The sequence below is a fragment of the Puntigrus tetrazona genome, chromosome 20 (genome assembly GCF_018831695.1).
Source record: "Puntigrus tetrazona isolate hp1 chromosome 20, ASM1883169v1, whole genome shotgun sequence".
Lineage (NCBI taxonomy): Eukaryota > Metazoa > Chordata > Actinopteri > Cypriniformes > Cyprinidae > Puntigrus > Puntigrus tetrazona.
In genome coordinates, this window is record NC_056718.1 from 14,854,636 (window position 1) to 14,878,549 (window position 23,914).

Below are 23,914 nucleotides of genomic sequence, written 5' to 3' on the forward strand. Positions count from 1 at the left end.
TGTATCATACAACACACACACACACACACTAATAATAAGAGCATAAGCACCTTTTTCACCCTTTGAGGATTCTTCAGGCGACGGCACTTTCTGATGTCCATCTCTGTGGTGTTCACACACCCAGGCTGTCAACCACAATCACATGTAAATCAGCCATGTAAGAACACAATTTTCATTACAATCTTAATTTCACACAAATTGCCGAATCCGGTAATTACACACATTGTGTCATTTTCTTTCCTTAAAAAGAAACTGAATGTGTTAACAGCTGTGCTATGAAAAACTGAATGAATCACACTTAAATATCTGGTAACACTTTACAATGGGGTTCTATTCATTATTATAAGCTATCAGAACAGCTTAAATGAAAAAGAGATGAAGGGATAGTTCACCCAGTAATTTAATTCTGTCATCATTTTCTCACCCTTGTGTCATTCCACACTTGTACGGCTTTCTTCTGTGATACATGAAAGAAGATATTTTGAATAATGTTAGGTACCAAACTGTTTTTGCTACTTCAATTGTCTGATTAAAAAACACCTGTGAATGTACTGCATTATTAAAATAAAGTTATTTTTGTTTTCTTTGAGCACACAAAATAATCTTGTAGCTTTATAAAATTACGACTGAAACCCCTGATGTCACATGGAATATTTTAATGATACCCTTATGACCTTTCTATGCCTTGAACGTGTTAGTCCCACTTCTTTCTATGCAGGTCCAGAAAGCTCGTAGCTGGCTTAATTTGAGTTCTGCGGGTGAGTAATTAATGACAGGATTTTCATTTTTGGGTGAACTATCACTTTAAGTATCCTGTTACTGTATGTAACACTGGTATGTATTTTAATTGTGAAGATTTAATTTAGTTACTGAAGGAACCTTCACAAGTATTTAGAGTTTGAAGGAACTTCTGAGTTCCAAGTAGCAAGAATTGGCCTTTTTAAAAAGAGCCTTGAGTTTTTCCAAAGTGGTAATCTGAGGAACCCCAATGGTGTTTTAGTATTTAATATTTATAGATTATTTGATCTATAAAATGCGAACACAGAACCCCGTCCCACGCTGGATGCCCCCCTCACACACCACAGGACGGTGAACATCCCAGAAGGCTCTCTCTTGACTATCCAGAATCTTTCTCTCCGTTTTGTCTTTTTTCCTGTCGATCCTACAAATTCAAAGAAAACACAAAGCTGCAAGACATTAATATTAAACGACGAGCAGGAAAGCTTTTCAGTCCACACACTGGCACGTTTCGCCTCACACGTTAAAACAGACAACGAGCGAAGCCCTTGTGCTCATCAAAGTTGCAACCTGCCTGCGAGCAGAGCTAATTCATTTCCATTCCTGCCACTTCACTCTTACGTAACTGACATTTGCTGCATCACTCTCTCTATCTCTCAGTGATCCTGGTTTTGAGCCCTCATTCATCCCTCCTTCTCTTCTGTTCTTGCTCTGCCCAAAATTGGGGCTCTCGTCATGAAAAGGGTACTGCGGACAGTGTGATGATAGAGACAGGCTGATGATCAAAAATCAGAGTAGGGTTGACTTGTGTTTGCAGCCCTCGGCCATCAGATGAGGCTCTTCAGCCGGTGTGTGAAGAGCGAGAGTCTGCTTCAATCAATGAGGACCACTCCAAATCAAACACACATGCTAATACGTCTCGCCCCTAACAGCTGCACTTCAGAAATATTATGATGTTACATCATAATGAGAGCTTGTGTATATACAGTATGTCTTTGTGTGAACGTGTGTGGGCTGAAAACAAAGGGTAGATGTGTCTTCAACACCGAAGAGAGCAAGGTATGAGTGAGAGCAAGTGTTTGCGTAGTTGTCCTGACAACAGCACTTACTTGACCTGTGCCTCAGCCTGCATGAAGATGAACTCCCACTTTCTTGCAAAAGCCCTCTGTAGTCTCGCTAGATTCTCCTGAATGAGATATACGAAAGAAAGACAGTCATTTAACCTTATTCTACATCCCTAATCATATCCAATACCTAAACTTAACAACTACCTTACTAACACTTAATACATATTAATAGGAGTATTTTATTAATTAATTAGGACTTTTTTGAAGGAAAAGTTAATAATGAAGAAGTGTTTCCCAACTTTAATACTAGTCTGCCACATTTCATTTATATATATATATATATATATATATATATATATATATATATTTATATGTGTGTGTGTGTGTGTGTGTGAGATGTGATCTAGGAAAAGACATGGTGAAATATTTACTTTTTTAGGTTTTGATATCATATAAAACCATGATCACATGGGTTCAAGCCCTTTCCAAAACTGTTTTTATTTTGTCCATAGCCTGATGCTGACAAAAGTTATGGTGATTTAAAATTAGGATGATGGCTATGATTTTCAGGAATGGAATTTTGAGAAAAACTGGCTTAAAGTGAGAGGAGTTTCACTTCCTTTCATGGGTTTAACGAGAGCTGTAGAGCTATACTGCATCATTACACAAGCAGACTAACAATACCCTGAAGAGGACAGTTTTCCGGTATTTATCATAGACATAGTCTCTAAAATTTTGACTACCCTTTGTTTGTTCATATAGGAGCTGCACCTGGATGCTCGAGACATGTTTCAAAGATGGCCGCAGAGTGACATGACTTGTTTTAAACAGACTTTGGCGCAGCACACCTGTGCATCTAACAGACTGTCATCACACTCTTCCTCTTTAGTAACTTTATTGTCCAATCCTTCATCTCTGGATGTGAAATAATCTATTATACACTGTTTTTGGGCATTGAGCAGACTAGCAAAATAGTTTAATTCAACAGCTAACAGTTACTTCAGACTGTGTTGTTGTGTTCTGCTCCACCATCCCACGACACTCAAATAAATGAATAAATAAATAAATACACTTTGCGTGCCGTAGTTTACACAGGACTGGCAGGAAAATTGTATTGATTCAGCTTTATTATATGTTACGTGGTTTACTTTGATAGGACAGGATAACTGTTTTTGTGGTGTCAAGAGAAGAAAACTCTGCAGCTTGGTCATAAGAGAAAGACGGTCTTTTCTGCTTGCTGTAATAAATCACTATTTTTCTGCTATAAACAGAAATTTGACAATGTATTTTCAGAGATAATAGACAAGATTCCACCTATTTCCCAGATCGCTTCACACACACACACACATACACACACACACACACACACACACACACACACACACATATATATATATATATATATATATATATACATATATAATTTCACAAATAATATGATTTATAACAAATGCTGTTTTTTGTTTTATTCATAAAATAATCCCTAAAAACCTTTAGCACAGTTTCCACCAAAATATTATGCAGCACAACGGTTTTCAACATTGATAATATCTATTCATAATGTCCAACTAATTCAGTCAATAAAATATTAGAGCGATTTCTGAATGATTCTGTTACACTAAAGACCACAGTAGTGGAGGCTCAAAATTTAGTTTGCCATCACAGGAATAAATTATATTTTCAAATATATTAAATCTATTATTTATCAAATAATTACTGCCTTGATGATCAAAAGAAACCTAAAAAATTCTAAATCTAGCCAATTAAATTTTTTTTTTTTTTTTTTAAAGTTTTAAAATTGTGCATAAAAAAGAATAAAAATGTATATAAAATGTATATTTTTACATTTTGTTTTCTTTATTTCATAGAAATATACATTATAAATAGTATATCAACTTTTTCTTTATAGTATAATTTAGATAGTTATTAGTTAAATGAACACCCCATTTTTTTTCAAAAAAAGTTTCAATATTTTTCCTATTTAAAACTCCTTACTTCTAACTTATTTATGCTGGAATGGGAGAGTAGTTTCTAATCATATCAGCCTAGAAAACCGCAACTGTTAATTTACCACCGGTCTTAGTACATGATGTAACTACAGAAGAGTCAAGTTTAGGAAATAGGAAAAATATTGAAACTCTATGGTCATTTTTAAGTGTTAGCTATGTTAAGCTATGCTAAAAGTACTATTGCCAAACTCGGCTAAATGGAATCCATTCGCAAAATATTTAAAAGCCAAGTGAAGTGACTGTGTATTTCACTTCTGTCAATCCGCATGTCATTATGCCATTTTCAACAACAACTAAAAGTTCAAAAATAAGCATCCATAAGCATAAAAATATGGTAAAAGCTGCACAGAGGTACAACGTACACTCTTTGAGGGAATCAAACTACAAATGACCTACTTATCATTGCCTCTGCACATTAAGCAAGGACAGGGGAACATATCAATGAAAAAATTGCACACATCCCCTTTAATTCTCAAAGACAAGTGCTCTTAATTGGTATTTTTAAGTAATAAAATAACTTGACATATCTGTCAATAGCTGTGAGAATCCAAACCGAGGTGCTTTTGCCAGCAAAACGCTTCCATTTTTTCTGTCGGCTGTCATCGCAGTGGGTCACTTACCGCCTCATAGTCCGCCAGCTCCAGCCGGGTCTTGTTCTGCATGGTCCGTTTGCACAGATAGATGGCTGTGACAGGCAACAGAAAGAGAAAGAGAAAGAGACAGACAGAGAAGAGAGAAACAGACAAGAGGCCATAAGAGACCTGGCTTTATCAACCGTCATGTATAATCCCACCCCTACACACGCACACACATCCAGTGTAAGCCCTTGATTGGATTTAGTATTTTCCTCTGCATCTATCATCTCTGCTTGGCCAGTTTACAGACAGTAGGAACTGAGAATGAGTCACCATTGACCATCAGTGAACATCTGCCCACAGTCAACACATTCTCATACACCTACTAATGCTCAGCAGTTCTCCCTGACTGTTCGCCTGTCCAACAGAGCTGTAATAATCCTGGGAAAGCAGACTGTGGGCTGAACACGGGGTGTCTGGCATCTCTGGGGCCTTATGAGTTATATTAGCTCTCTGAAAAACATCCACGGTAAAACTCTGTGTGCTCTTACGTCACGGTGACCATGCCCAGGAGGGTCCTTCTCTTACCGTAGTCTGTGTTCTCTGGCTCCCAGCAATTAGAGGGCCAAAAGTATGGAGCCTGGTTGGGAAAGAGAGAAATTATTACTCTTTTGTGGATTTGTAAAATTGTAAAACCGAGTATGAACGTAAATTTAGTCTAGCCAAAATACATTCAGTTGCTCTGGTCATTTCTCATATTTAGATTTCCTTTGCTGTCATCTAACACTGACTTTCAGTTCATCTGTAAAAACACAAAGAATGTAATAATACTGTTAAATGTAATATGTAATTTCAAAAAGAAATTACTTTTTTATACTTATGCCCGACTTTACTTTTAGCAATCGAAAATGACAGATTTCAGTTTTTTTGTGTGTGTGTGTGTTTCCCCCTTATTTAGTCAAAGTCAATATTAAATTAACATGAAAATACATAAAACATTAATTGGCTTATTGCTTTGGCTAGAATTTTAATACTGGTGCATATTAATAATAATACAATATAATAACATCCTAAATGTTTTCCGAAACATTTTCTGAATAATCTGAATCTCAAGTAGGCTATTCTCAAAATGAATAACGATTGATTAACACATTATACAGTATCAACATTCCCAGTTTGTGGTAATAAAACTTTTGGTCACACTTCATTTTAAGGTAACACTTTATTTCACATGTTACTATTATACTTATACTATCATGTTACTATTATAATAACAATTAATTATGAATAATTGTGCAAATGTACCTTTTTTTCAATCCTAACCATATAGTAAGAACATGTTGTTAATAATTAATATTACTTGGTACTTAAATGTATAATTAAACTGTAACAAAGACACCTTAAAATAAAGTGTAACCAGATATTTGAAAGCAAGCAACGTTGGCACTAAAAGCAGAGTCGGGTGTCAGCAGACAGGTGGCCTTGTATGTAGATAAAAAAAAAAAAAATAGCAGTCCTATTTCAGACATAACTCTTTGGGATATGGATAAGGTTAGGGACAGGTTTGGTGGTATAGACAGGTTTAATTGTAGGTAAGGTGTAAGAATCACCTTACAGATATAAAATATAAGAACAATGTAAAAACAGGCATGTACACAGACAGTGTATAGTATCAAATAATTATGTATCAAATAGTATCAAATAATTAATGCCACCTAATATAAAGTGGGACCAAAGCTGAAATACCAGAGGACAATATGGGGGTCCTTTGAATACTACGTTGGACAGTGATGGGGGGCCCTTTGAGTCAAAATGGTTGAGAACTGCTAATCTAGACAGTATCTGGATATTTAGATACAGTAATAGCTTCTGGATTGTCAGTGACTTTTTCACTGATTTACATGGATTCTTTAAAATCCTGTGTGAGTCTGAAAGAGCTAAAAACGTCTGCCATCTGTTTACTAGCTGAAACTAGGACTGTAATTCTTTTGCCGTGCGATTATTATTTGAAGATATTCAAGTTATGAACGCTATTAACAACATTCATAACAACTGAACTAACTCCCTCGCCTTTGTGGAGCCATTCTAAAAGACTACAGGCGGCACAAAGCAAATGATGGTGCATTGAGATCATTATCGTCAGGCAATGAGCTGATGAGCCATACTCCAGAGAAACAGAAACACTAATTCCCTCCTGAGTAATTAATGAACGTACAAAAGGAACTCAGATTCATTCATTGGCTTATTGATACTGTATCAAGCATATTGGAAAGATAGCCTAATGCCATTATCTGAGAATTCACTCTGGATAAATTACAGTTGGTGGTATTGAGAATATAATACTTTAGCATGTGCTGTAATTGAGCATCGATGCATAACCATTACACCTGCAACAACATTTTATTATATTTTAGTAAATGCTTTGCATGTGACAGATTGTTTGGCTATTTAAAGACAAACTCCAGATTGACATGGTAAATATGGTGGATCAGTGTAATTGAGTGACTATGAGTAAAGATGGCAGATTTCAAATCACGCTGTCAAGCTCCAGCTGAGCGACTGCCATTGAGATAAATAGGAATGAAATTGATAGCTTTCTCCAGGTATTATAGAATATTATAGGCTGAAGATGAAATGACATAGCTTCTCACAGCTTTTCTCAGCAGTGTTTCTTCTGTGAGACATCTAAAGAGGATCAGAGGAAGGCATGTCCTTCACTAATCATCAGCCTTTATCAGAATATCCCCCCTTTTCTGGAGGACATACTTATTAACACCTTAGATCTTAAAAGAACAGGGATAGACAATAAACATTTTTGATAGTAGTCTTACCATGGCTGCATTTCCGTGCATTTATTTAAAATATTATTAAAACTAAAAATAACTGTTTTTAGTAATACTTTTGACTCATTAACATTTGTTAACTACTAAGTACAGCTTTTCCCTCAATAAATTCTTAATTGCTGCTTATTAATAGTTTGTAAAGTGTAGGTGTTGGGTAGGATAAGGAATGTAATAAGGTCATGTAAAATAATGCATTATTATGTGCTTAATTAGCACTAATAAATAGCTAATATTCTGGTAATATGCATGCTAATAAGCAACTAAATGTTGCACACATAAAATACCCTGTTTTCTGATTATATATATTGTAATATATAATAGGGCTGTCAAATGATTACTCTGGGATAATTGCATCTAAAATAAAAGTTTTGGTTTATTTAATACATAGGTCTGTAATGTTTATATTTATTGTATATACAAATGCACACACATACAGCATATATTTTGGAAATATTTACAGTAATTTGCATGCATAAATATATATATATATATATATATATATATATATATATATATATATATATATATATATATAAATATAAAAAGTTTTCTTAAATATATACATGCATGTGTGAGTATTTTGTATATACATAATAGATATATACTGCACACACACACACACACACACACACACACACACATATATATATATATATATATATATATATATATATATATATATATATATATATATATATATGTAAACAAAAACTTTGGAAGTAAAACATTTGACAGCACTAATATATAATATATATTTCAGAATTTTCCATTCCGTCTGATCCTTCAGAAATCATTCTAATATTTATTTGCTGCTTAAGAAACATTTCTTCTTATTATCACATTAAAAACAGTTACATAATTTGATTTAAACAGTAAAACAGTTTTTTAAATAAAAATGACAGATTTTATTTGACACCATACTGTGACTTTTGATCCATTTATTGCACAATGCATCCTTGTTGAATAAAAAAGCTAATTTCTTTCAGGTTGTGTATACAGTATGTTAAATATATTTCAGTAATGTACTACCTGTACAGAGAAGTGCTTAATAAAGGCAGCTGCACTGATCAAACACGGTCCTATTTGTTCAGTAGGTGTAAAGGTCAGTGGAGCTTCTTCATGGTGTGTCTTAGGTGTGATTGCACAGCAGATTCAGAATCTCAGCAGTGCTGAAGTGAAACAGGATCACATCCTGGAAACCACAGCTGCCAGGTTACAATCCATGTGATGGTAGATGGATAAGCTCACCTGAAAGCGGTATAACGTCCCATCATCCTTGAGAGTGAGAACATGATCAGAGATAGGGAATATGTAGCCTTGGGCGGCGATCAGGCTGCCGATGTGTATGGCCTCCACTGGGAATACAGAAAATTATGCATTTGCTATCACTAACGATTTGCAGTCATCAATCAGATCTGTATCTTTCTTCATATCAACACCTACCAGGATCATCTATGTTGAGGTTCTTCATCATCCACTGAACAATGTCAGAACCTGACGTTTGAAAGGGGGAAACATATCACCTTATTTTCACATGCAAATTTATGCATAAATTCTCAAAGCCTTGATAAAGATCATTAGCGTGTCAAGACATATTATGGTTTAAAATTCAATGCGTGTCAGAACATTCAAGCTAAATCTATATTAGCACCACCTCAGTCATGTACAGCATCAACGCTTTAGTTTCATATCAGCTATTAGTTATCCGGATGTGGGCCTGAGGGCATCCATTTAGAGCTGCTCATTGTAGTAATTGTGTTTAGCAATATGTGCAAATCAAGCCATATCTTCATGTTTATTCTCTATGAGGGTTTATAAGGACAAATAGCTGTTCTTCCAGAATTTATTATCACACACTAAAGGAATCTGTAAAAGTGTTTAGTAGGATTGGTGGAGACCACAGGGGCGTATGGCCCCTGATCTGTCACTGATTTAAGTAAAAAAAAATTCCTCCCTCTGATCCATGAAACTAAGCACAAGCCCTGTACATAATTTATCGGCACTGACAGCGATATACATTTTTAAGAACATATTTTTGAAAGCATCATTAACTTAACATTAAAAATAAGAAAACTGCTATTTGAAAGGTGCACACAGTACCATTTTCCTCATTAAAAAAAGTTGTAATGAATAATACTTAAATATTTTGTTTATTATTTCAGTGCCATTGTTCTCTCTCTCTCTATATATATAATTATTATTATTAAAATCAGATTAACCTATTATGAAGCACTTTTGCATACAGATTAAATTAATCAGGTCTGACTGCTAATAATAAAAAAAACATTAGTGTAAAAAAAGACACAAAGAGCAATACTAGCGTATTACTTATTAATAATTTTCATAAACAAATACATATATGTAGACATGCAAGCAATCAATCAAATGACGCAGTGTTCATCTAGTTGCTATACTAATTATTTTAGAATTTAAGCAAGTAAGCTCATTAAATAAATCCAAATAAATTTTTTTATGTGAATGTATTTATTTATTTACATTAGCTGACTGTATACTAGTCCTTATATAGTGATTGCTATATATAAGATATTGCTGAATTTATAGAAACTACTGTTTAGAAAACATTGTTTAAAATCTGTACAGCTCAGATGCTACAATTAAACTGTACCGTGTTCACACACACACACACACACACACACACACACACACACACACACACACACACACACACACACACACACACACTGTATTATAGCAATGGTCACTGAACCCCCCTCCCCCCATAGTTCTATCAAATCACACACCAGTTTAGACACAAAACTGCCCCACTCCTGCCAGTACAGTATACCTGTAACAACGCTGGGAATCTTGGACAGGAAGCTCTTGACCGTTCTGACAGGCACACCTTCGGTTTCATCTTGGAGGCGTGTGATGATGTCTTCAATCTACAGGAAGAGAGATGAAAGAAAGAGAGTATGTCTAGTTACTTTGCCTGACTCACATCTCATACTGTATCTACAGTCTAGGCCTGTTTCGCTTTTATTTCAGCGTACATATTGACAGGATACAGAATTAACACAGCCCACAAAAGCAGCACAGCAGAAGCGGAGCTGCTGGAGTTGACACGAGTCTATTTTTTGCTGCATGTCGTGCGTAGAATTCAGCAGAAAACGCAAACACCATGCTTTGTAGATCTACCAAGACCATCTGTGCATTTATCAAAATGTTTGTAATATTCATTTAGTTTATAATTTTTTCTCAATAGCTAATTGACAAAATACACTACTGGTCACAAGTTTGGGATAATTAGGAGTTTTCTTTTTTTATGATTTTAAAAGATATCTTTAATACTCAACAAGGTCTTGAGTATCAATTTTATTTGATCAAAAATACAGTAAAACAGTAATACTGTGAAATATTATTACAATTTAAAATAACTGTTTGCATTTGAAATTTCCATATTTTAAATATTTTAAAAATGTAATCAGTTCCTATAATGGCAAAGTTGAATTACTCCACAAATGTATTAAAATACAAAACTATTATACTACTGTTAAAATATTACAGTTTTATTATTATTATTTATACTATTGAATTTTTGATCAAATTAATGTGACCTTGTTGAGCATTAGAGACACCTTTTAAAATCTTAACTATCCCAAACTTGTAGGGATTGTTAAGAATAAGAGAACGTTTGAACATTGTGTATGTCAAAGCCATCATTACTGAAAACACTCAATGTAGTAAAGCAGACATCAGCTCTGTTTCAAACTGACGGTATGAAAGCACAATGCCTATTTTCACTAGATCTGGTTATTTTACAGCTTTTTTTTAATATGTTGTGTAGTATCACATTCTAACCAAACTGTCAATCATAACAGGTATAAACACACCTACGTCTCCTGCACACGTTACTAAATACTAGTGCTGTCAAACGATTAAAAAAACGTATCACATATTTTTCTGAATGAATCAACTAACAGTAAAGTTTATAAATATACTTTTGTATTGCAATAATTTTACATGCAATCTTTAAATTAATGTACAAACAACATAAAAACAGTACATTTTGTAATATTTGTAAAATAGCATCTTTTATTGTGAGTGAAGGCCAGTATTACTCTGGAATAGTTTTTCTCCTAGTAGCTATTTAATCATCGATTAGCCTTACAACATTACATCAATTTTAACATTTAAATTAATTAGTTCAGTAACTAGTTTAAGTGAACTTCGCATACAATCTTCACATAAAACCATTACAATAAATGTAATATTTACTCGTGCCCTTCAGCAAAAATATACAGAAATCGATATTGAAGTTATCAGTTCTAAATTAAATATAGATGATCCCTAAAGCTATACAAGTTCTTTTTTCGTTGTCCTTTGATTAATAGACATCACAGCAGCTGGTTATTATAGGTTATTTTGGCTGCCGCTGCTGAATGTGATGCAGTTCTGACTCGAACCGTATTTATTTGTACTCTTTTTACCTTTTCTGACCCTCTTCAGGTCTTAAAGTCTGTATTAATGAGCTAATGAGTTTAATCTGATGAGTTAAAAATTATTTGCATGCGTTAACGTGCTAATTTTGAAACCACTACTAAATACCTAACGCACACAAGGCATTGGCCATATGTATTTGTTTCATATCTATTTATACTCTCCAAATCTTTAACAGCCACAGAAATGCTCCTTTCACTTGTGATGGGAACATCTGTTCTCGTTCCTCTCTGGTTATGCAGGCGTCTAAGCATCGGCGGAGGCCTTTGGAATATACAAGCTCGCACCTACAGTCTATAAATAATCCCGGCACTGATGAAAACAGCTCGTGGTTTTGCAGGAGAGAGGGAGCGTAATGAGATTAGGTAGCTTTCTCTGCTTTGGAGATTGCATGTTGTCATCACTGCTCTGTGGCACTCGACGCTCTTTTTTTTCTTTTTTTTTTTTGCACGTGTCGTGTAGGAGGCGAGATCTCAGTTGCTTTGGAGACATTTAATGCATACAGTAGCTATATATAAACAATCAAAGCCAGCCCCCGACCCCTGTGAGCCCATGACAACACAACCCAGCTAAAATGAAGCAAAGCCACTTCAATTCAAGTATAAAGAGAAAGCACATGTTGAACAAAACATACAGCTGTGCTACATGAGGACCCGCCCTCATTATCCCAAAAAAAAAACACTCTAGTCATCCCATCCATTACCACGTGAGACTAATTTCCCCTCTCTACCCATGAAAGCACTTCACTTCGTTTAATGCTCTCTATCTAGTGGCTAAAACGCGAGTCTACGGCGCAAACTATTCTAAATGGGTCGATGAGTGTTGGCCTGAGTCCCAAGAGAGCTCCTGGCTGTAGAAAGACAACACTGCCAGACAAAAAGTCCTTCTCTAGTCAGAGGAGTCAGGGATGACAGGGGAAGCCAGAGCAGAGCATCTTCTTAATACACAAATCAATACAGATAAAATGCTACACAGTGTTTAAAAATGACATCTATCCAACACCTACACACCTGTCTGCTCAACAAAATTCTCAAGTTTCAATAAGGAATCATGGGAAGAGTAGAGCTGGATTATGGACCCATATACAGTGTGACCTGACAACTAGGCCCCAACGATTACATTTAGGGGTCAAGTGCAACACTGAGACACAGAAACACATTCTTTATTATGATATTTAACCTAACAAAATATGATTTTTCAGATTTTTTTAATCATCCTTGTCACTTAAAGTAGTCTGTTATGAAGGCCAGCGGGCCCTTCCCAGAGGAAAAGGGCTTAATTCTGAGCAAATTTGCACTCGTCATCACACTGAAGCCATGTATCTATCCAAAATGAGAGCGAATACCATTAAATGAAGTTAACGGATGTCATGCCTTATCTTTATGAAAGACGCTCTTCGCTCGGCTTCATGCTGGGTTGTCACTCTATTTCAGTACAATCAGCAGCACTCACTACAGAGCTCTTTTTAAGATGGGCCCTTGTGTTGGCACCAACCCAAAGAGCACTTACACATGTCATATTCTGTCAAAACACTGTGCCGAGTTCTTATTAGGTTATCACAGTACCGTCCCCCTCAGAGACCGCCACAGTGTGTGCTAAATGTAGCAATTAGCACTCTTGCTTCTTCAAGAAAAGCTGGTGAAGCAGCCTCCAGTATGAAAAGTGTCTGTAATAACTTTTCTGGCACATTATTTCACATGCAAAAGAAAATAACAATTTGGACTGTTTTGATGCAGTTAATATTAAAATAACACATTAGAAAAGAAAATACAAACTCAGTTGGCTCCAATGGGAGAGCATAGCTCTGGCAACATGAAATCAAGAGTTGAGTTCTCGGATTACATAAAAATATGTATTTCATATGTACAAATTGCCAAGGAATGTATTGTTAATAAATATGGCAGCTTTAGGTGCACAAGAATAAATTTTAGATTTTTTACAATATTATTTGACAATATTATTGCTTTTACTGTATTTTAACGAAATAACCACAGACTTATTGAGCTATAAGACTTTTAAAAAAACACTGCACTGACCCCAAACTTTCGAGGTGTATATTGTATTATAATTATATAGAAATGTATATAAATATTTTGAAATTGGATTTAAAGGTTTAAATTGAACCTGTTTGCTATGCTGAAAAAATTATTTCCTAAGGCATTCTGTTTGCAACATATCTAAAGTATTTCTGTCAAGTATATTTAAGCCAAAAAAGAAAAAGAAAAAAAAGCACCACCACAAAAGTGCCTCACAAATTGAAAAAAAAAAGAAAAAAAAAAGCGAGAGGGAGTTCTTTTTAATATCAGCATGTGTGTTTTATTGTTAAAGTGCGTGTGGTATCTGTGAAATCCAGTCAAGCAGTCCTGTTATAATGTCTTTGTGACACAATTGCACCACAGATAATCAATAAGGACATTCTAAAGAGCAGCATTGATTGGATTCCTGACAGTAACTATCAAGTGAGGATCAAGCAACGCTCACTTGTCACTTTCCTAATGGAAAAATGGGCACTAAAAGGGCAAATTTCTTTGATCGGAGAACACTCACTCTGTGTTGCCTTGAGCTCGCTGCAAATGTCAAACACACTGCTGTTTACAGCATTTTTATTAGGCTTGCTTGAGAAATAAATAAACACTGAGATGAGCACTACAAAAATGACAACAATTACGAAATACATTTTATGCTATATTGTTTCTGTCTTTATGAAAATGTGTTGATGACGGCATTATCTCGCTGTCTCTGAGGGATCTGAATAAAAGGCAGCCGCAGATGTGGGTGGCTACATATCAGATTCACCCATAAGAGCCCCTTCTCAATCAAGGCCATCTTTCAAACTTGATTACAGCAAGTCTCAGTAGCCTGTGAATGGTACTCTTACAGAGGAGGAGAGAGAAAACAAGGACAGATTTTGACCTCTGCTGAGGGTCATTTTTGAAGCGAAATGGATGGTGGAAAAGCATGTTCTTGTGCACTAGCTTGCCTTGCAGGTAAATCCATGAAATTAAAACACGCCATTTTGGAGATGCATCAAGGTCGAGCTGTGTAGCAAAGCAGCGTGAGTTAGTTCATGAGACAGGTTTGTGTCGCCATAGATAACAGCATGGGAAGCGCTCCTGATGATAATACCTTTGCAGCATCCTGTGGCTCATCTGCTCAGTCCCTGCAGGAGATATGTGAACAATCGATGCTGTTGATTTTCCACAGCCAGGTCCTGATGAATGACACTCAACCATGTCTACCCGAGGCGCATACTGACGTGACAAGCATTTCTTATACTGAGAGGCGGCATTATGACAGCTTCAAACCCCACAGTGGGATAATAATGTGTTATGAAATGTGGTCAAAGGATGCCCATAAAGAAGTTAATTGGAAAACGGTTTATGCAGCGACAAAAGTGAGAATAACCTGCTAATTAACATCTAATATTGTGACTTCTGTCTAATATTCACACTGGCTGAGAACGCAATCAGATGAGATGGAAATAAACATTTAACATACTACATTATACTTGGTCACATAGTAGCTGACACTGAATACGTTTTTTTTTTAAAAAAGGTAACTGCAACTTTTTCTCTCATAATTATCACTTTTGTTTGCAATCGCAAGTTTACATCTTGTAATTCTGACAGTTTTTCCAGTTTTAATTAATTCTCACAACATTCAAAATTCAGAGAAATATTTCAGAGTCAGAATTGTGAGATAGAAACTTAAAATTAAACTGTAATTTTAAATTCAAATTTAATCAAATAAAAACTCTGTTGCATTATCTAACAAATAAAATTATTTTTTTCAGTGACAGAAGCTTTTATTTGGACCTGCTCGATTAAAAAACAACATGAAAAAAAAATTACACACCAATTTTCATTGCTGCACATTATTCAAAAAAAGAAAAAAATATTATTAATTAACAAGTATTCACTGTCAACATTTCTGAAACAACAAACGGTTTAGAGATTGTGTTAGCACTTTCAAATCTATATTCTATATTCTGAAATAAAATCTATTTCTATTCAAAAGTTTAGGGTCAGTAGGGTCTGCAAGGATGCAATAAATTGATCAAAAGTGACTCTTGAGACTTTAATAATATTACAGAACACTTATTTCTCAAAAATGCTGTTCTTTTTAACGTTATATTCATCAAAGAATCCTGGAAAAATAATGACAGTCTCCGCAAAAATCTGAAGTGTTTTTAACATTGATAATAAGAAAACATTTCTTCACCACCAAACAAATATATTACAATGATTTATGCAACATTAAAGATTGCCATTGTTTTTGACCCATATTTGAACAGCATTTGTTAGCTATTCAGTGTCCTCCAGGTTTGAAATAACATTAGGGTGAGTAAATCACAGAATTTTCTTTTTTTTTTCTTAAAGGGACATCAGCCTATGCATTCTCTCTTGAGTTAAAAAGGACACCCACCTTCAAACTTCTGGCTTTCTGTAAGTGACCTCCATGACTTTAAGAGGCTCTTCTGTTTTAAACACCTGGCCATGCAGCTGGGAGATGAAAAAGCTGGTATGCAGGTGAAAGCTGGTCTCTGCTGATCTCATCTCTCATCAAAAAGCACTTCTGTTCTCTGTACGTCAGTAGCAGATGTCTAAATGCAAACTCTCCACCTGGACGTTCAAGGTTTGTAGGATTCAAAGTCCTGCATAAAGCAGGCTGAAATAAAGTCTCTGAGGTAAAGGCTCAGTCCAAAACTATACCTTATGGATTGTTCTCTTTAAAAACTCCTAAAACTCTGTAAAGTTTTGAGGTCATTTCTGGCCTTGGATGATCATTTATGCATGTAGAGATCATCCAAAGGGTTTCTGAGAGATTGTATTACTTCATCAATTCACAATAGGAAGAGATTTCCAAAATTGAAAAATGTATCTTAAAAGTATCTTATAGCAGTATCATATCAAACCATCTCTGTTAATTTCTTTAATTTTCAAACTACATTTTTTGTTATTATATATTCTATATACAGCCAATATATAGCCTTAGTATAACTTACAGCATCAAAAACAGGGCTTTTCCATTTCCACACTACATTTTGCTCTTTGCACTGTACGTGGCTGCTTCACCAATTCATTTGAGCTACAATGTCACGCTCTTTCACAGAGAAATGAGATTATATTCATTTAGCCGTCTAGATGATGGTTATAAGCACCAGAACTCATTCACACTCTCATAAACGTGTAAAATAACATGCAAAATTAGCATATAAACTGCTATAATATCAACTCACAAAAACATGTAAGCCAAAATGTATTATTTTATGCTAATTAATGTTAAACCCCTTATGAGATAATGCTCCATACTTCGGCTTTCTGTCGAATGTCTGAATAATTTAAGGTTTTATTTTGTTTCACGGTTTAAAAGCAACACAGAAGGTGGTAGCAAGCCATTGAAACAACTTCCAGGTAGCCTGGACCAAATACATTGATCTTTTGTAAGAACTGCAGAAATCAATGAATAAAATCTTATTATTACCTGGTGAAACTATCATGTTTGCTAAGTCCATGATGTAATAGTGTAGTACAGTACATGCGAACCACAGCTCTGTTTCAGGCTTCCATGATTTGCAATCAAATGGGTCTTGGTTAAGCTGAAAAGATTTGCACACAGGCCCTGCAAAACACCACAGGATAATCCACAACCCTGAGGTCACCTCTTAAAAAAAATCATTATAATCGCAATAAAGCCTGTGTTTTAATCGCCAGGCGAATGGATTGCCAATCGCTGCAGGTTTCTCTAGTAATTCATAATTAAAGTTAAAAAAGCTCCAGTGTTTGACTGCTTTTGGATCACATGAAGGTCAAGAGCAGAGTCTGAGCTTTGCAGAGAGCCCAAGTGCGCACGGCTGATGCTTTTGACAGCAGCTGTGAGATGTGTTTCCTAATGGAAATATGATGACAGGGTCGTCAGGCTTTGAAAAAAGCCTCAGACAGTTTAACAACCTGCATCCCGTCCTTTATGGAAATGCACACTCTTGATGTGGGGCTCTTAAAGGAATATTCCTGGTTCAACGGTTAAGCTCAACTGATAGCACTTGTGGAATAATGTTGATTATTTATTTTGATCTGTCCCTGCTTTTCTTTTAAAAAGCAAAAATCTGGGTTATAGCGAGGCACTTGCAATATAAGTTAATGGATAAATTTAAATGATTTTAGTGTGAAATTGCTCACTTATTTCAGTTTAGAGTTATATATATATATACACACACTTTTACAACATTTTGACAACTAAAAGGAATATATTTAAGATATTTAAAAGATTTAAAGCTTGAAAAATACTAATTATGCTTTTATAAAATTACCAGCTTCGTATTTTAACTTTTAAATGTTGCAAAATTGGCTACATTTAATTACATTTTTAACACCTTACCATCACTTTGTTATCACTTTTAATGAGATAATAACCATTATGTCACAAATGCTGTTCACTTAAAATAACACATTTTTGCAATTTACTCGCCTTCAGCAGGTTTCAGAACTGTATGAATTGAGATGATAAATCGCAACGAAACAGTTGCTGGTAGCCAATGATTTTCATAGTGTGGGAAAAAAACCTGCAAGTTTACGGTTATCATCATTCTTCAAAATGTCTCCTTTTGTAACAGAAGAAATTAAAGTTTTGGAACAACTTAGGGGTGCGTAAATGATGACAGAATTTTCATTTTAGTGTGAAATAGCCCATTTATTGCGCTTAACTTGTATTAAACCATACACTATTCTTTAATTACTCATTTGTTCATCGTTTCATTCTTTCTTCAAGCTAGTGGCCATTCCAGCAGTGTTTTTGTCTTCAGCTGGTATGTACTGTAAAGTGAAGAAAGAGCGAACTAAAGTTTTCACCAGTCACACCGTTGACTGATTCAGAGACATGAGCATTTCCTTAAAACAATTCACTGCTCTCTAATCTGAGTGATTCTCATGACACGGCCCACTGGAGCTGAACAGCAGTGGCATCTACACAGAGCCTGAAGCAATCCAGCCAACAACGTGAGAACATAGCACACATGAATTAGATACAATAGCAAGACTACAGCAAAGGAATCAATGCCAAAGCTGACAGAAGCTCAGAAAGCACCAATTTAAGACAACAAGAAATGACATCTGACTGTTGACTTTATTAATAAAATGCACTGGTTAAAAAGAAGAAAATAAACTTTCACTGCCTCTAAACAACTTTTATACACATTACCATTTCCATTTATCTCAATATAAGAATAAATGGCAATATAAAGGCCCATTTTACTTTCCAATCAATTCCTGATGGATAAAACAAGTCTCTCGCTATTTTTATGCTATTTTCTGTTTCCAAGTCATCCAGGACGCCAAATCAGAAATTACAATAGCTTCAGCTCAGTGCACTTATATTGCATTTGTTCCTCACAGCACTTTTAAGGCCATATAATTTGCACACACTATGCGAACTCTATGAAATACAGTATAAAAAAATGGTTTTATCATTTACATGATCTCATGGTGAGAGTGTTCAAAGCGGACTGAAACTGAAGAAACCAGGGACCTCATTTACAATCATCCCTCAGATGTGCGTATGTACGCATTCGAATGAACGTGCAAATAGAAATGGCACACATGACCCCCTTTCAGATGAACTTGTGCACAAATGAATGGTTTCAACCTTGTAAACAACTAATTCATGTCATTAACATATAAAATATCACCAATCACCACAATTTAGAGTGATAGCTGCAAGAACGGCTTACAATTTCAAAAACATGTAATACTCCAACAATAAAAAGTGCATACATCTGCTCAGACCCTGACGTGATGCTTCATAAATGAGGCCCCAAAGCCTCTAAAATCCACTGTTGGACACCATTATAGATCATTAAAAATGTGATATTTCTTATTTGAATGATTTTTACTAAATTCAGGTATGATTAGATTAATCTACATTATGTCAAAGTAAGACAATCTTAGGAAGAAAAACAAACAGACAACAAGCTCCTTGATAGTAAGACAGGACATGTCATAATACCACTGACACAAACAAATCATAAACAACAAACATTTCCTATGTTTTCCTAAGTAAATATGACTGAATATAAAGGTAGTAATGGGGAGAATATCATGTTAACTGCTGATACGTAGCCATGGCAACATAAGGTCCAAATTATTTCAAAGATAAAAAAGAAATGCCCAATATAGCAATTGATAAGCAGGAACAAGTGTGTAAATAAACAATGCATTAAATTCATATTTATTAAATGTAATATAACTCTAGACTCCCAAAAAAACAGACATCAATTAAGCTTGAATTTTGTCTCCATAAGGCCTTTTCTGTGCCCATGCCTTACACGACTGACCATCTTTTCCCTTAAACAGAAGGATGACAATTTTTCCACACAACATTAATATTTACACACAGGTTTGCCATCAGCCAACTGGCTTTAAAACATCGCAGGTGGCTGGGTTCATTACATTCTTATCTATAATTAGATGACTAGTGATGACAGATGGACAGAGAGTAAATACTTTAAAAAACATCCTGACACACCACATGTGTTTTAGTGCTATTATTTTTGGGTTTTCACACTTTAATGGCAGACACAAGTAGAGGTGTGAACGTTTTAAAACGGAGCATAACTACAAAATGTGCACTACTGTTCAAAGGTTTGAGGTCAGCAATTGATTACAAATACATTAAATATAGTACTTTTTTATTTTAAAACAACGGTTTTCAGCTTTTACATATATTTTAACATTTCACTTTTTATATATTTCATATATTTATTCCTGAGATGGCAAAGCTGATTTTTTTGCCAATACTCCAGTCTTCAGTGCCACATGATCATTCGAAACCATTCTGCACTTTTTCAGGATTATTTGATGAATACAATCAGCTTGATGTAGTAAATATTTATTTCTTTTGATTATATTATATTTCATTATATTGAATGAAATCATCAAAATGCATAACTTCTACATTAAGATTTTTATGTTTTTCGAACTTGCATTTCCTGGATAGCAACTATTAATCCAGATGTGACCAATGTGTTTGAAGCCCCGAGGGCAAGGCTCCAATGTAATACTGGTCCCTCCGAAACCCTGTCTAGAAATACAGTGATTGATTACAGTTTCAAAATATGAAGTACACTATAATAAACCTAAACTCAACCTTTACAAAGCATGTTGTGAAGCGGAGAAGGTCCCGGATAGGACCACAGTATTAAACCCCAACGGCACATTAAAACATTAATCACTAAAATATAGTGTGACAATAGTTCTGCAGATATTAATCATTGCATTTCGTTTTGCTAATATCAAGCACTGTATTTTCAGCATCGCATTTCATTTTATTGTTATCGACCGTTATTTAAATATGCCAATATCAATCGCTGTTTTAATTTCACCTAATTACTCTAATGAAATCAAGGCTAAATGTGTCAAACCTTCAGAAGCTCATATGAGAGAGTTCTGGGTGACTGAGCGAAATGAATGGAGCAGACTGGGATAAAACAGACAATGTGGGAGTCGTGAGTGGGTAGAACTCAGCCGGAAAAGCCTTGGCAAGAACTGGAATTGAATTTGTCTCTGCGTATCGGCACATTTTTTGATTCTCTGCAACTTTCATTTCAGGAGAGAGAACGTAGGATGTGTGGTCTCTATCAGATCAGATTGAAGCAAAAGGAAAAAAAAAACAAAAAAAAAAAAAGAGAGGGGGCACTGTGGAAAGCAGAGCAAAACGTTTGATATTGACCTATTCTTGTTTTTTCAGCGAGATGAAATGAGACAGCTGGTGTACGCTGTGCTTGCTGTCAGTTGGACAGCTTTCTTCTCCACCCCATTTGCTTTGGACAGTGTTCAAATCAGTAGCATCTGATTCTACATTCTCATTGATCAGCCACCGCCAGACATAAAAGTGGGATACAAAGGGAAGGATGCTTGGCAGCGTCCCACTCAGCCGGAGCTCGGAGCCATTTAGCGGACTGCAAATCAGACAAGGTGAACCTGGACCGTGGCCCCTGAGATCTGGCCCTAATCACCTAAAGCAAACGGGTGATGTGTGATAAAACTAGACTGTAATATAAAAAACTGATTTGGCTGATTTAGACCAATAGATGTGGAGAAAATTCTTAAAAAGGCATGAAAAAGTAAAGCCTCTGCATATTTCACATAATTGTTAAACATTTATACAAGCATACATTAGTATGACACTGAAGCAGCATGTTATAATAACAACGGTCCAGTGAACAGAATGCTTTGGCATGAATGTAAAAAGAAGCATGGCAAACAATGGGGACCCTTTCATCTATTATTTCCAAAAGAGACGCATCTGATTATCTGCCTGCGTAAACATAAACAACATCCACATACCACAAATCCACATTTCCTGTGCTTGTTATACATCTGTGGCCATTGTGAAGCGATGTCAAAGCTTCGCCTTTGAAGACTCGTTGTAAAAAAAAAAAAAAAAAAAAAAAAAAAAAACAGCAAAAGGAATTTCTTTGCTAAACAAGCAATAGAGCATGAGCTTGGCCAGTTTAAGGGAATTACTGTTGAATTGTCAATATTAAATCAGATATACATAACAAAATATTACTTAGGCGCACGTATGACTTGTGCGCACGCACACACACACACACACACACACACACACACACACAAAATGCAAAAGCACAAGTGAAGTTTAGCTAATCAGCTAATCAATATGTAAGGTCACATTGTGAATATGCACGAGAACAAGGAATGATGACTAATGCATAAAAAATTCACAATTCTATATTACAATATTTATTTTAATGCTATTCCAGCTTAAGTTTCAGATCAAGGACAGTTTTTTTTTTAAACATTCAAATGTTGTTAATACTTATTTTGTACTTTCTTCATTAAATATAACTTGCACAGTAACATTCAGAAGATTGGGAATTTTATTTTTTTACTTCTGTGTAATACTTTTATTCAACATGAATATATTATTTATAATTATATATTATTATAACTGACTAAATGAATACAGAGAAAATGGATCCTGGTTCCCACAAATAGTAAGCAGCGCGACCGTTTTCAAGATTGATAGTAACAATAAATTTTTATTGAGGGTCATATCAGCACTGAGCTCATAAATGCTGCTTCATTAGGCATCACAAGAAAGATGAAATGAAAATGAGACCGATTAGGACCAATCACCGCAGGTTAGTTTAACACAAAGGAGGGGTTTGGAAAAATGAATTGTTGAATTAATCATTTGGGAGAAAGAAAATGAAATTAAATTAAAAAGTAAAAATGATCAGTGATCTGGGTTCACCTGGAGATTCTCACTCACGAGGGGCGGAAGGTTGTGCTTGTGATTCTAACAAATATCATTTCTTCAATGCCGTCCTTATTTTTTTACAAGATCCCTTAGAGGCCCAATTACAGAATGCACTCTCCTCACCTGTAGGTCTATTGAACGGACAATGCAAACTAAAGCTCATTGCCAAGCAGTTCTGGATTTGTTGGTCTTATAACATCGTTGCAGATAAACAAAAACCCTCTACTAATTAAGTCTCTTGATATTGTCCTGTATCGGCACAGGTACACCATGCTCTAAAGTCCAGCTTCAGATGCTTTGTGTAAAAAGGGCCAAACAGAATAACCAGAGCCAAAGGCTACAGTTTTGGCAGTAGATAAATTGGAGAGGAAGGGAATTATTGATGTGCAACTCTACTGAAATGCTGCTGGCTCAGCAAAGCTCAAGCATCTCATTCATTTTGGTGGTGAGGGAATGTGTGTTGTAGAAGCAGATTACGCCAGTTGTGTTTGACGAATGCATTAGGCTAGATGGATCAGCAAACAAAATATGATCCCTGCAGTCCTTTTAAAAGCCTCTATCTCATTTATTGCCATTACCCTGGAGGTAAATGGTACAGAAAATGGGTATTTTCAGAAAGGAAACCATTAAAGGAAAAGTGAAAGCTTCCTTTACACCGTATATGCATATGCAATCTCAAATGACTCACTGAGAATCAATAAAAGACTGATAACAGACTGATAATTGGAAAATTAAAATGTTACCACATACAAAAAAAATACAAATGTTATTATATACATAATACACTTCAATTGTTTTCAATTGTTCAAATGTTTGTTGTCCGAAAGACATTTTTTTAATAAAAATAAGTTCCTTGCTCACCAAGGCTTCATTTTATTAGGTCAAAAATATTGAATTATAAAATATACAGTAGCGATATTGTGAAATATTGCAATTTCATTTATATA

The 23,914-nt window shown here is 35.2% G+C and overlaps 1 protein-coding gene across 3 annotated transcripts in view; it reads right to left on the minus strand.

Annotated features, from left to right (window-relative positions):
- rgs6 (regulator of G protein signaling 6) overlaps positions 1 to 23,914 on the minus strand; it is a 57,487-nt gene that overhangs the window by 8,627 nt on the left and 24,946 nt on the right. For all 3 annotated transcript variants that reach the window (XM_043219332.1, XM_043219330.1, XM_043219331.1), the window contains exons 3-10: positions 10,039 to 10,135; positions 8,676 to 8,726; positions 8,481 to 8,587; positions 4,978 to 5,029; positions 4,435 to 4,499; positions 1,848 to 1,924; positions 1,081 to 1,162; positions 51 to 125 (exon numbers count right to left, since the gene is read on the minus strand). In XM_043219332.1, the coding sequence (XP_043075267.1) occupies positions 51 to 125; positions 1,081 to 1,162; positions 1,848 to 1,924; positions 4,435 to 4,499; positions 4,978 to 5,029; positions 8,481 to 8,587; positions 8,676 to 8,726; positions 10,039 to 10,135 (606 nt within the window). The remainder of the gene's footprint in view (positions 1 to 50; positions 126 to 1,080; positions 1,163 to 1,847; positions 1,925 to 4,434; positions 4,500 to 4,977; positions 5,030 to 8,480; positions 8,588 to 8,675; positions 8,727 to 10,038; positions 10,136 to 23,914) is intronic.